The 13,112-nt window shown below is 42.9% G+C and overlaps 1 protein-coding gene across 1 annotated transcript in view; it reads right to left on the bottom strand.

Moving 5' to 3' along the window:
* Positions 1 to 12,344, bottom strand: part of LOC144604598 (cadherin-like protein 26) — a 44,515-nt gene extending 32,171 nt beyond the window's left edge. The window contains exons 1-4 of the mRNA XM_078419218.1: positions 12,243 to 12,344; positions 6,208 to 6,330; positions 3,523 to 3,681; positions 584 to 731 (exon numbers count right to left, since the gene is read on the bottom strand). Of these exons, the coding sequence (XP_078275344.1) occupies positions 584 to 731; positions 3,523 to 3,681; positions 6,208 to 6,330; positions 12,243 to 12,284 (472 nt within the window). The 5' untranslated portion in view covers positions 12,285 to 12,344. The remainder of the gene's footprint in view (positions 1 to 583; positions 732 to 3,522; positions 3,682 to 6,207; positions 6,331 to 12,242) is intronic.
* Positions 12,345 to 13,112: the final 768 nt, after the last annotated feature.

Below are 13,112 nucleotides of genomic sequence, written 5' to 3'. Positions count from 1 at the left end.
TCGTTCACAACCTTCTTCACTATCTGCAAAACCACTAACTTTTGTATCATCAGCAAACTTGCTTATCTTGCCCTGCATGTTCTCATCCAAATCATTGATGTAGATGACAAACAGTAACGAGCCCAGCACCGAACCCTGAGGCACACCACTAGTCACAGGTATCCAGTCTGAGGAGCAACCTTCCACCATCACCCTCTGCGTTGTTCCATGGAGCCAATTTACTATCCATTCAGCTATCTCTCCTTGGATCCCATGCGATCTAACCTTCTAGAGCAGCCTACTATGCGGAACCTTGTCGAATGCCTTACTGAAGTTCATCTACAGCTCTGCCCTCATCAACCTTTTTGGTCACATCTTAAAAATAATCAATCGGATTTGTGAGACATGACCTCCCATGTACAAAACCATGCTGACTGTCCCTAATCTGCGTTTGCCCATCCAAATGCCTGTGTATCCTATCCCTCAGAATACTCTCTAGTAACTTACCAACTACAGATGTAAAGCTCTGAAAGCTATGTCTTTTGGTTTGAATAAATGAAATGAAGTATTAAAACCAAGGTTTTGTTTTCGGAGAAATTCCTACCTGGATATGTATTTTCCAATACATTCACCTCATATAGAGCTCGATCGAATTTTGGAATATTGTCATTGATATCAATCACTTCAATTTTATACAACATATGGTCATCTATTGGAAACATGGTATCCAGGTGGATTGCATCTACTTGAAGCTAAATCATCCATAAAAGATAGAATTAGATATCACACATAAAAATAAATATGTGTTATCAATGCATTAATTTTTTTTCAATAATTTGGTTTAAAATCAGAATGTGATGCCACATTCAAAGAACCATAAATTGTGCATTATAAATGTTATTTCTCATAGAATTATAGAAACGTGCAGCACTGAACGAGGCCTTACAGCCAACCTCTTTTGGTCTAGACATAATATCTCGTTATGCAAACCCTATTTGCCTGCATCTCCCCCTATGCCTTTCATATCCAGGTATCCATCTAAGTGTCTTTTAAATGCTGTAATGACTGCCTGCACAATCTCCTCTGGTAACTTATTCCAAATATTCACTACTTATCCTTCAGATCTGTAAATCATTCCCTACTCAACCCTTGCCCTCTATTTTACCCCCTCTCCCCACTCTAGGAAAAAAGATCCCGACTATCCTACCTACCCAAGCACCAGTTAACTTTGGAGATCTCTGTAAAGGCACACGTCAGCCCTAATACGTTTCAATGAGAATAAATACAGCTAATCCAATCTTTAGTTACAACTACAGTTCCAGTTAATATTGGATCATATTATTATCCATAATAATAATTGGATAATTAATATTCTGGTTAATCCCTTCTGCACTCCCTATTGCTTGGGGGAGAGGGTGTGGGGGAAAGAAAGAATGGGGTGGGGGGCAAGGGGGACAGTGGGGGGCAGGAGAGAGTGGGGGTGGGGAGGAGGGGAGAATGGGGAGGAGGGGAGAATGGGGGTGGGGAGAGTGGGGGTGGGGGGAGCGGAGGGAGGTGGGGGAGGGGGGAATAGGGGTGAGGAGGGGGAATGGGGGTGGAGGCAGGGCTGGGGGACTGGGGGTGGGGGCAGGGGAGGGGCAAGTTGAGGTGGGCAAGGGGGGATGGAGTGGGTCAGTGGGAGGAGGAGGGGGCATAAGGGGGATTGAGTGCAGGGGGGGAATTGAGGGTGCTACACCAATACAGGAGAGATTTCTGATCCAGGGCTCACCCTTTCAGTCACACCCTCTCCCCTTCCCTGCTCCCCTCTACGAGGAATGGACCCAATGGGTCCACTTGGTCTAGTTTACTCTAAATGTCAAACAGAATTTATCTCCCAAAGTGCATTATCTCTTATCAAAATAATTGATATTGATTTATTTAAACTCCACTTTTTAATGTGTCCACTTTGACAGCATACCTCCATTCCTTTATATTAATGTTATGTTGAAGGCACTTTGACCCGAGTTAGCAACATTATAGGATGAAACGTCACATTAGTGACAGAGCACATGATCTTGGCAGGAGCACTGTCCTCTTAGATAGACTACATTTTGCATCGGACATTGTGACAATTACTGCAATGGCCGAACAGCAGTTATCCCTGTAACTGCTGGCATTTACAGGCACTTCTTACTGTCAGAGAGGCAAATGGGTCACATCAAAATCAGGAATCATCTCAGTGGAATTAGGAGAATATGGTAATGATGCAACATTTAAACACAACATTGATGTTAATATGCAGCGTGGAAACAATGCAATGCAACAACTTTTATAGTCTTACAGCGAGGAAACAGGCCCATCGGCCCAACTTGTCCACACCGGCCAATATGTCCCATCTACACTAGTCCCACCTGTGTACATTTGGCCCTTATCCCTCTAAACTTGTCTTATCCATGTAGCTGACTAAATGTTTCTAGTACCTGCCACAACTATAGTACCTGCCACAACTGTAGTATACCTGCCACAACGATAGTACCTGCCACAACTACCTCCTCCGGCAGCTCGTTCCATACACCTACCACCTTTTACGTGAAAAGGTTACCCCTCAGGTTCCTACTAAATCTTTCCCCACTCAACTTAAACCTAGATCCTCTGGTTCTCCGTTCCCCTACTCTACGCAAGAGACTCTGTGCATCTACCCGATCTATTCCACTCATGATTTTATGCACTAGGAAGGTATTGTTCAAAAGATGCAAACATTGATTTTTTTCCTTCTGCACAATTGCAGAAAAGCTGGAAATTGTAAAACTGTATGGTTGTCCTCAATAAGTCTATCTCCAGTTCCTGCCATACCATAATATTACAGACATCAACCACAATAATGCCAATTGCAACATTGGATTTTTCAAGATTGTTCCAAACTAGTTGGGTTGCTTGAAATTACAACTCAGTTGCCTTTGGGGAAAAAGGAGAGGCAGCTTTGAAGCCAATAAAGATGACAGGTCTGCTCAGTGGGCCAATTTACTGTCCCGAACTTTTGCATTTGAGACCCACCCATGTCAACACAGGGCTAGGCACTCAGTTTCGTTCAGAGATTCAGCATGGAAACTGGCCCTTTGGCTCAACAAGTCCGCACCGACCCTGTGGACCAACACTACCCTACACACACTAGGGACAAATTATATTTTTACCAAGTCAATTAGCCTACAAACCTGCACGTCATTGGAATGTGGGGGGCAACAGGTGTACCCAAAGCAAACCCACACATGTCACGGGGAAAACGCACAAACTCCATAGAGACTGTACCCGTAGTCAGGATCGAACCTGGGTCTCTGGCGCTGTACAGCACCAATTCTACCGCTGCCCAAATATTTCGGCTAACACATTGTTTGCTAAACAGCACTGTTATGATATTGGAATAAGTTCAAGGGTTCTATGTCTTGGTCATTTAATGCTGATCTGACTCAAAACAGGCACATATGCAATACATAGGATTCAGTTTGTAAGTTTTAAAACACTCAGCAAAAGTTTAATTGAAGAGAATCAAAGAAAGAAAACATTTACCGTTAAACTTCTTGTTACTTCACGGTCAACCTTGCGATGAATATATATTTGCCCAGTATCTTTGTTAATCGTGAACAAGTCTTTCTCAGGATTTCGATCCACCCCTTCACCCGAAACGGAAAATAGCAGTGTGTGGTTTTGTGACTTGTCATTGTGCACCTGTAAGGAAAGAAAGCTGTTACTTTTAGAAATAATTATCCAAGAAAATTAGTCTGGCTGATCTGTTAACAGCAGTTCATTAAAATATGAAACGATTTCTTGGCTTTTAACATTTCAAACATAGTGTGCCATTAAAAACTTTGGCTTTGAATTTACTCAATGGAACAATATTTATAAATATTTAAGTTCATAAGTTATAGGTGCAAAATTCGGCCATTCAGCCCATCATGTCTACTCCAACATTCAATCATGGCTAATCTATCTCTCCCTCAACCCCATTCTCCTGCCTTCCCCCCCATAACCCCTGACACCCGTACTCATCAAGAATCTATTTATCTCTGCCTTAAAAATATCCATTGACTTGGCCTCCATAGCCTTCTGTGGCAAAGAATTCTACAGATTCACCACCCTCTGACTAAAGAAATTCCTCTTCCTCTACTCATCAAGTTGCTAATCTCTACTAAATAAGGAAAGTTATGCCAGTTTGTTTTAAGAAATATAGTTCTTAATTAAGCTGGAATCTGTTACTTATAAAGGTTCAGAGGGATATGGGCTGAATGCAGGGAAATGGGACTAGCTTAGATGATGCACAATGGTCAGCGTGGACTAGTTAGGTGGGCGGACCTGTTCTGTGCTGTATAACTTTATGTTCTATGATAATTTTAACTTCTCAATGTCACCATCAGATGAGCATGTCAAGACCTGTGGGCTTATGGTTGCTATTAACCAAGAACTGTTAAAGCATCATAGATTCATGGAGTCATACAGCATGGAAAAAGTCCCTTCGGCCCAACTTGCCCATGGTGACCAAGATGCCCCATCTACACTAGCCCCACCTGCCTGCATTTGGCCCATATCCCTCTAAAACTTTCCTATCTATGTACCTGTCCAAGTGTCAGATAAGGTTTACTTGCTGTTGAGTACTCTGTTAACCTTATTATTCTAAACATATTATTAGGTTTGGCACAGTGGCACGGCAGTTGAGTTGCCGCCATACAGCGCTTTCAGTGCCAGAGAAGCGGGTTCTATCCCAACTACGGGTGCTGTCTGTACCAAATTTATACGTTCTCCCCATAACCGCGTGGGTTTTCTCCGAGATCTTTGGTTTCCTCCCACACGTCCAAAGACGTACAGGATCGTAGGTTAATTGGTTTGGTATAAATGTAAAATTGTCCCTAGTATGTGTAGGATAGTGTTTGAATGTGCGGGGATCGCTGGTCGGTGCGGACTCGGTGGGCTGAAGGGCCTGTTTCCGTGCTGTATCTCCAAACTAAATGGGTTTCAGATGAATGTCCTTTAATTTTCTTCATATTTTAACTCATCGTTTTCATGTGGTGGTTAAACTCTCATTGTCTTTCTTGGGGAACGTCACTCAACTGAAGTACACCAAGATTTCAAAATCATGAAGCCTCCCAGAATCTTTTCTCTTCTCGCACGTGCTTTCTGTTTCTACTTTCTCTCTGTTCAGAGGGACATGGATCTTGCGCGGTCAAATAGGACTTGCTTAGATGAGGCATCTCGGTCAGCATGGACAAGTTGGGGCCAAGGACCTGTTTCCGTGCTCCAATTAAAAGATGTACACTATGATTTTGAGGAAAGAAGAAACCTTTCTGTTTGTGGTACAAGACAAAACAAGTCCTGAACTATGCAGGGTGGCAGTTTCGCACGAAAGACAGTTTAGAAACATGCACAGGCAAAAATGTTGGACGCATGCCCTTCTGTAGGCATAAGGAATTGCAGATGCTGGAATCTTGTGTAAACACAAAGTGCTAGAGGAACTCAGCAAGTCAGGCAGCATTGATGGAACATTGACAAATCGGCAACATTTTGTGTTGTGATACTTCAGAGGGTCCTTAAGAAGGGTGCCGACCCTAAACTTTACCTATCCATCTGCTCCAGAGATGCTGCCTGACCCACTGAGTTACTCCAGCATTTTATGTTCTACACACGGGTGGTACCGTGGCGTAGCAGTAGAGTTGCTGCCTTATAGTGCCAGAGACCCGGGTTTAATCGTGACTACGTGTGCTTGCCTGTATAGAGTTTGCACGTTCTCCCTGAGATGGCGTGGGTTTTCCCCGCGTGCCTCAGTTTCCTCCCACACTCCAAAGACGTACAGTTTTGTACCTTCATTGTCTTGCAAATTGTCCCTAGTATGTGGGATAGTGCCAGTGTAATGGGGTTGCTGGTCGGCGCGGACTCAGTGGGCCTAAAGGCTGGCTTCCGCGCTGTATCTCTAAACTAAACAAGTCAAATAGTAGAGATTTCATGAACCTTGCAATCAAAACCAAAGTTCTGTAAATACAACATAATGAGCAACACTTTTTTCTCAGGCACTGAAGTCATTCTAATGCTTTGACATGTGGTTAACTAGGCCAATGATGAACTCTCTCTATGAGACAGATGCAGAATTTGTATTAAAATTGCACTACCACGTTTCCTGAAAAATCTAAACATGTTTCATGCACGTTTGGTCCTAAGTTAAAATAATATCTTCTTTTAACCAGATTCCTTCGTTACAGCACTTACCTTGACCGCTTCCTTGGGATAAGGTCCAGGGTCTTCCTCGGTCAGCCGAAAAATAGCAGAAATCCATCTTCTCTTTTCCCGATGCAGTATAATCGACCCCTGCCCTTCCACTCTGCAGATTTCCTAAATTTAAGCATTACCATTTCTAATAAATAAGTACTCAAGATTAACACAGAACAAATTGTTAAAGCAAGCTTCCTTTAAGCCCCCTTCCAAATCTGTAAAGTTGCCCCAATCCATCTGCAAAGGTTCCTGCTCAAAGAATGCATAAAAAGGAACTGCAGATGCTGGTATATACCAAAGATTGACACAAAGTGCTGGAGTAACTCAGTGGGTCAGGCAGCATCTCTGGAGGAAAAGGACGGGTGACGTTTCTAGTCGAGACCCTTCTTCAAACTCTTTTTTCTCCAGAGATGCTGCTTGACCCGTGGAGTTATTCCAGCACATTGTGTCTATCTTCCGAATCAAAAATATCAGTTTTCCTAAATCTTTTTTAAAAACTTTAAATATTTATTTTTATTGAAGGAAAAATACAATACGAAAAAACGTAATGTGTTACATTCCCCTCCATTTTGTTCTTTATATATAACAACAAAAATAACCCTCACCCACCCTTCCTGGACACCCCTTTGCAGCTGATGTGTTCACAATATATCATATCACAAATACAAATGCACAATTTGACAGCAAAACCTCTACATTCTTCCAAGGCGCAGGCCCATACATATCTACAACATGTCAGATGGTTCAGGATTCTCTCATTCATTATGCATCAGCCATCCTGTGAGGTAATCGGCAATTGTGTAAACAAAAATAAGTAAATAAATAAAAGTAAAACATAAATCTTAAATAATATCAGATTCTAAATATCTTTAATTTATAACTCATGTTTATACTCATCTAACAACAGAATGGCCTTGATTGTAATTTAAAGATTTGATTAGTAACTCATCACACACTGCAGGTGGCTCAGTGGTAAAGCTGCTGCCTCACAGTGCTAGAGACCCGGGTTCGATCCTGACCTCGGGTGAAGCCTGCGTGGGGTTTGTACGCTCTCCCCGTGACCTGCAGTTTGCACATTCTCCCTGTGACCCCCTGGGTTTCTTCCAGTAAGCTCCGGTTTCCTCCCACATCCGAAAGACGTGTAGATTAATTGGCCTCTGCAAATTTCCCCGAGTGTGCAGGGCGTGGAGGAGAAAGTGGGATACCAGAACTAGTGCAAATGACTGATCGATGGTCAGCGTGAACTCGGTCAAGAGGCAAGTGTCAAGAGGCTTTATTTTCATATGTCATGAAACAGAACAATGAAATTCTTACTTGCATCACCAGAACAGATATGTAAACATAGTACTCTCCATATTGAACTACAAAAAGGTTCAGTGTGTATGCTGGTTTACACCAAAGATAGACACAAAATGCTGGAGTAGTTCAGCGTGCGGGCGAGGCAGCAACTTCTCTGGAGTGTGTGTGTGTGTGTGTGTGTGAGTGTATGTGTGCGAGGGTGAGTGTATGAGTGTGTGGGTGTGAGTGTGTGAGTGTGAGTGTGTGTGTGAGTGAGTGTGTGTGTGTGTGTGAGTGAGAGTGAGTATGTGTGTGTGAGAGTGAGTGTGTGGGGTGTGTGTGCGTGAGTGAGTGAGAGTGAGTGTGGGGTGTGTGTGTGTGTGTGTGTGTGTGAGTGAGTGAGAGTGAGTGTGTGAGTGTATGTGAGTGAGTGTGTGTGTGTGTGTGTGTGAGTGAGAGTGAGTATGTGTGTGAGTGTGTGAGTGTGTGTGTATGTGAGTGAGTGAGTGAGTGAGTGAGTGAGTGAGTGAGTGAGTGAGTGAGTGAGTGAGTGAGTGAGTGAGTGAGTGAGTGAGTGAGTGAGTGAGTGAGTGAGTGAGTGAGTGAGTGAGTGAGTGAGTGAGTGAGTGAGTGTGAGTGTGTGAGTGAGTGAGAGTGAGTGTGTGGGGTGTGTGTGTGAGAGTGAGTGTGTGTGTGAGTGAGTGTGAGTGAGAGTGAGTGTGTTTGTATGTGAGTGAGAGAGTGAGAGTGTGTGTGAGTGAGTGAGTGAGTGAGTGAGTGAGTGAGTGAGTGAGTGAGTGAGTGAGTGAGTGAGTGAGTGAGTGAGTGAGTGAGTGAGTGAGTGAGTGAGTGAGTGAGTGAGTGAGTGAGTGAGTGAGTGAGTGAGTGAGTGAGTAGGTGAGTGAGTGTGTGTGTGTGAGTGTGTGTGTGTATGTGAGTGAGTGAGTGAGTGAGTGAGTGAGAGTGTGTGTGTGTGTGTGTGTGTATGTGAGTGAGTGAGTGAGTGAGTGAGTGAGTGAGTGAGTGAGTGAGTGAGTGAGTGAGTGAGTGAGTGAGTGAGTGAGTGAGTGAGTGAGTGAGTGAGTGAGTGAGTGAGTGAGTGAGTGTGTGTGGGCACGCGCATTCTAAATGTGGTCGGCCGATGGGTTTGTTTCCAAGCTGTACCTCTAAACTAATCTCCAATAACTGGATGGAATGTGAAATCCAATTTCTCCAAGTTTAGTTTAGAGATGCAGCGCAGATACAAGCCCTTCGGCCCACTGGGTCCACGCCGACCAGCGATCCCCGCACTATCCTACACGCACTAGTGACAATTTATAGCAAGCCAATTAATCTATAAACCTGTACGTCTTTGGAGTGTGGGAGGAAGCCGAAGATCTCGGAGAAAACCCACGGGGTCACGGGGAGAACGTACAAACTCCGTACAGACAGCACCCGTGGTCAGGGTCTAAACTCTGTTGCTGTAAGGCAGCAACTCTCTACTGCTGCACCGCCGTGCCCCAAATCAATGGGAAATCTCATCTTAATCCTCATTGAGCTTGGCATTCCGTGTGGGGTGAATGGAGGGAAAGAGTTAAACCCGGACTGCAGCCAGCAGAGAACTGAACACGCCAGCCGGAATACCTGGTATTTAGGCTTCAGCTGTGTTTACATCGAGCCAACAATCTGCTTTGTGTGAAACAATTCACCTGTGCAAATTGCTAGGTTGAGATCTACTTTTTGCCAATTGTCCAGCCACTCAGCTAGGAACATTTATGCAGGCATTTATACCGGATCCTTTAGATTCCACTGAAGTAATTCAGAACTTGACTGTACCGAACCCTTGCAACTCAATCAGCTGGAGAATTGATTATTCACCCTAAACACCAAAGACCACAACTCATCACCTTTGAAAGTGAAAATCAGTTTCTTATTTACATCTAAATCTATCTTTTTCACAAAAGGGAGGATTCTTCCTAAAACAGACACTAATTTCCGACATCTTGTAGATATGTTGTTTCAAAATGGCTGGTCTTAATTAGTGAACGCCCTGGTCTAAACAAAGAAAATGAAAAGTCGTACAGTTATTGGAAACTACAAACTATTTTAGCACATGGATTAAAATGGCACTGCATTGGAGGACGATGAAGGAGGGGAGGGTGTGTGTGGGAGGGGGGGGGGGGTGGTGTGGGGGGGAGGGTGTGTGTGGGAGGGGGGGGTGGGAGTGAGAGGGAGGTGGAGAAGCAGTGCTGAGATGGCCAGCCCAAGGAACAGCAAGATGGTTGTGGATTAACACAATAACTACCGATGCAACTCCAAAGAAGCTTATCTGGAGACATTTGATACCTCGGCCTGCCATATATTGCCCAGCAGCAATACATGGGCGGCACTATGGTGCAGCAGTAGAGTTGCAGCCTTACAGTGCCAGAGACCAGGGTAAGATCCTGATTACGGGTTCTGTCTATAGGGAGTTTGTACGTTCACCCCGTGACCTGCGTGGATTTACTCCCGTGCTCCAGTTTCCTCCCACACTCCAAAGACATATAGGTTTGCAGGTTAATTGCCTTCGGTAAAATTGGTCCTAATGTGTGTTGGATAGTGTTAGTGCGTGGTCGTGGACCAAAAGCGTGCTTCTGCGCTGTATCTCTAAAGTCTAAAGTAAAATTAAGCTGAAGTTTGAAGCCTGCAAATAATGCAAAATAGGCCAACCCTTTCATTCCTTTCATTCAGACCTGCACTACAATTGCAAGACCCTGATGTTTGTATGCAATGGTTTCCATGACCCGATACGTCACAGAGGTGGAGGATGTAAATGAAGAATCGTAATAGACAATAGACAATAGACAATAGGTGCAGGAGGAGGCCATTCAGCCCTTCAATGCGATCATGGCTGATCACTCTCAATCAGTACCCCGTTCCTGCCTTCTCCCCATACCACCTCACTCCGCTATCCTTAAGAGCTCTATCCAGCTCTCTCTTGAAAGCATCCAACGAACTGGCCTCCACTGCCTTCTGAGGCAGAGAATTCCACACCTTCACCACTCTCTGACTGAAAAAGTTCTTCCTCATCTCCGTTCTAAATGGCCTATCCCTTATTCTTAAACTGTGGCCCCTTGTTCTGGACTCCCCCAACATTGGGAACATGTTTCCTGCCTCTAATGTGTCCAATCCCCTAATTATCTTATATGTTTCAATAAGATCCCCCCTCATCCTTCTAAATTCCAGTGTATACAAGCCCAATCGCTCCAGCCTTTCAACATACGACAGTCCCGCCATTCCGGGAATTAACCTAGTGAACCTACGCTGCACGCCCTCCATAGCAAGAATATCCTTCCTCAAATTTGGAGACCAAAACTGCACACAGTACTCCAGGTGAACATGACTTGCTTACTAATCATTCACAATCACTTTTATTCAAAGAAAAACATTGTACAACCTTACGCACAATGTAGAGCAAAACAATTTCAATATTAAAGCTAAGATAGGCACGAAATGCTGGAGTAACTCAGCGGGATTGGCAGCATCTCTGGATAGAAGGAATGCGTGACGTTTCAGGTCGAGACCCTTCTTCAAACCCTAATCTTCAGACAATATTAAAGCTCCTTACTTCACATCAAACCTGTTCAATATACAATCCACGGAGGAAATACTGAACCAGCAAAAAGGGAAACTTATTTACAAATAATCCATTCAGGTTCTTTGACAGTATGAATGGAAACATATTAAACAAATTCATTATTTAAACCACTACAAATAAATCAAGACGGAACAGAGCGGTAGGATCTTGAATAATATATTCATCTCATATTTACTTGGGCAGCTTACAGCCTAGTGGTATGAATATTGATTTCTCTAACCAAGTAGCCCCGGCATTCCCTCTCTCTCTCTATCCCTCCCCCACCCAAGTCGCACCAGCTTCTCGTTTCCACGCAACAAACAACTAACAATGGCCTGTTTCCTTTATCATCGTTACTTTTTTGCATATCTTTCATTCATTGTTCTTTATCTCTCCATCATCGTCTATATCTCTCATTTCCCTTTTCCCTGACTAGTCTGAAGAAGGGGTTGACCCGAAAAGTCACCCATTCCTTCTCTCCAGAGATGCTGCCTGCCCTGCTGAGTTACTCCAGCTTTTCGAGTCTATCTTAAATAATATAGGCGTTTTAACTTTTCCTTATTTGAAATTGGCTTAAACGGAGAATTGGCAAATTAGTACTTTTGATGCCACAAATCTGAAATCTGAATCTTTGTCCGGGTTAAAATGACCTTTGCTTCTTTCAAGTTAAATATTTTGTGTAGGTGTATTTGAAATTTCCATGATTAATAACTGAAGATTGCGTGGTCAGAGAAAGGAATGAGTCTCTTCTTGATTATGCTTAGCTAGTTAACTTTTCACCATAAAGAAATTAGGAAAAGGAAATCTGCAAATTCATAAAAATCTTACACCCCTCACAGATTATCCTCCACCTTTCTACCGACTCATAAACACGGAAAAAAGCCCAAATGTAATCCTTGAGTTATTTAAGATAAACACATTATATCTGTTAAAACAACACTTTGCCATCATGTCATGCCCTTGGTTAAAATTTAATAAGGACAAAGAATGCTTCAAACAAAAAAATTTACGAAAACTTGGAGTCGATAAGAAATTAGCAGTATTAACTTAATTAGCTTAATGAGCAGTATTAACATGGATGTACCAACCCAGCTTAACAAGGTGATTCGTTTCGATTTAACGATCAAATTGAAACAATTAATAAGCAAAACGTACTTACAGTTATGAAGAAAAGCACCAATGCATAGAAACTTAGCACCATGGTGGAAAAGCATTCCACCAAAAGTGGTACTGAATCTGTTTTGCAAATGACAGTTACGATGTTTTGTGCTGTGCATAATAAAATACAATGACATAACTTGAAATTCCTGTTTCTGATGACAAGCAAGTTACTGCCAGGCTCTTTCTCACTTTGAAGCTCCACCAGTAATTGCCGATTCCAGAACCTGAGAACATTTCTTCAGGCTACTATAAAGTTGCGGCTGACTCGAATACTATGTGGATGTATGACGTTTGAACAGTAAATCCTGCAGTCAGGCAAAACTTCTTGGAAGTCAATTCCAAATATATTCCAATTATTGTTATAACAAACACTTAATCTTTCACTTGAATACTGTTTTGTTTTATGACGATTTTTTTTGGCACGCATGTAAATATGAATCATTTGTCACGTGTTTAAATAATGGTATGCCATTCCGAGGCTCGTGTGCATTTGTGTGCTGCATTCAGTAAACGGCACAGAGAGGCTTGAGTCAGATGCAAATTTATATGGAAATAAACATAAATAAATTTGCAGGTTCTTTGCTCTCCATTCAGAGTGTGGGTGGAGTCAATGCCATATTTTTGCAGCTCCAACCTAGATTTCCAAAAAAGAAGTCCTTTCCAATTACGGAGAAGTAAAGGTATGTAAATGACCAGCTGAATGTCTCCAACATTTAGTTTTTATTTCAGACTCCCTTGATCTGCAGTTTTACTATATTTTTATTTTTAATTTTCAATCCCACAGGGCTACACAGCTAACTTATTTCGAGATTTGGTTTAAAAAGATGTATGCCAAATACAGACAATAGGGGGCGGCACAGTAGTGCAG

Source organism: Rhinoraja longicauda, chromosome 22 (genome assembly GCF_053455715.1).
Source record: "Rhinoraja longicauda isolate Sanriku21f chromosome 22, sRhiLon1.1, whole genome shotgun sequence".
NCBI classification, from domain to species: Eukaryota; Metazoa; Chordata; class Chondrichthyes; order Rajiformes; family Arhynchobatidae; genus Rhinoraja; species Rhinoraja longicauda.
The sequence above is the reverse complement of the archived record's forward strand: the minus strand, read 5'-3'. Positions and strand labels throughout refer to the sequence as shown.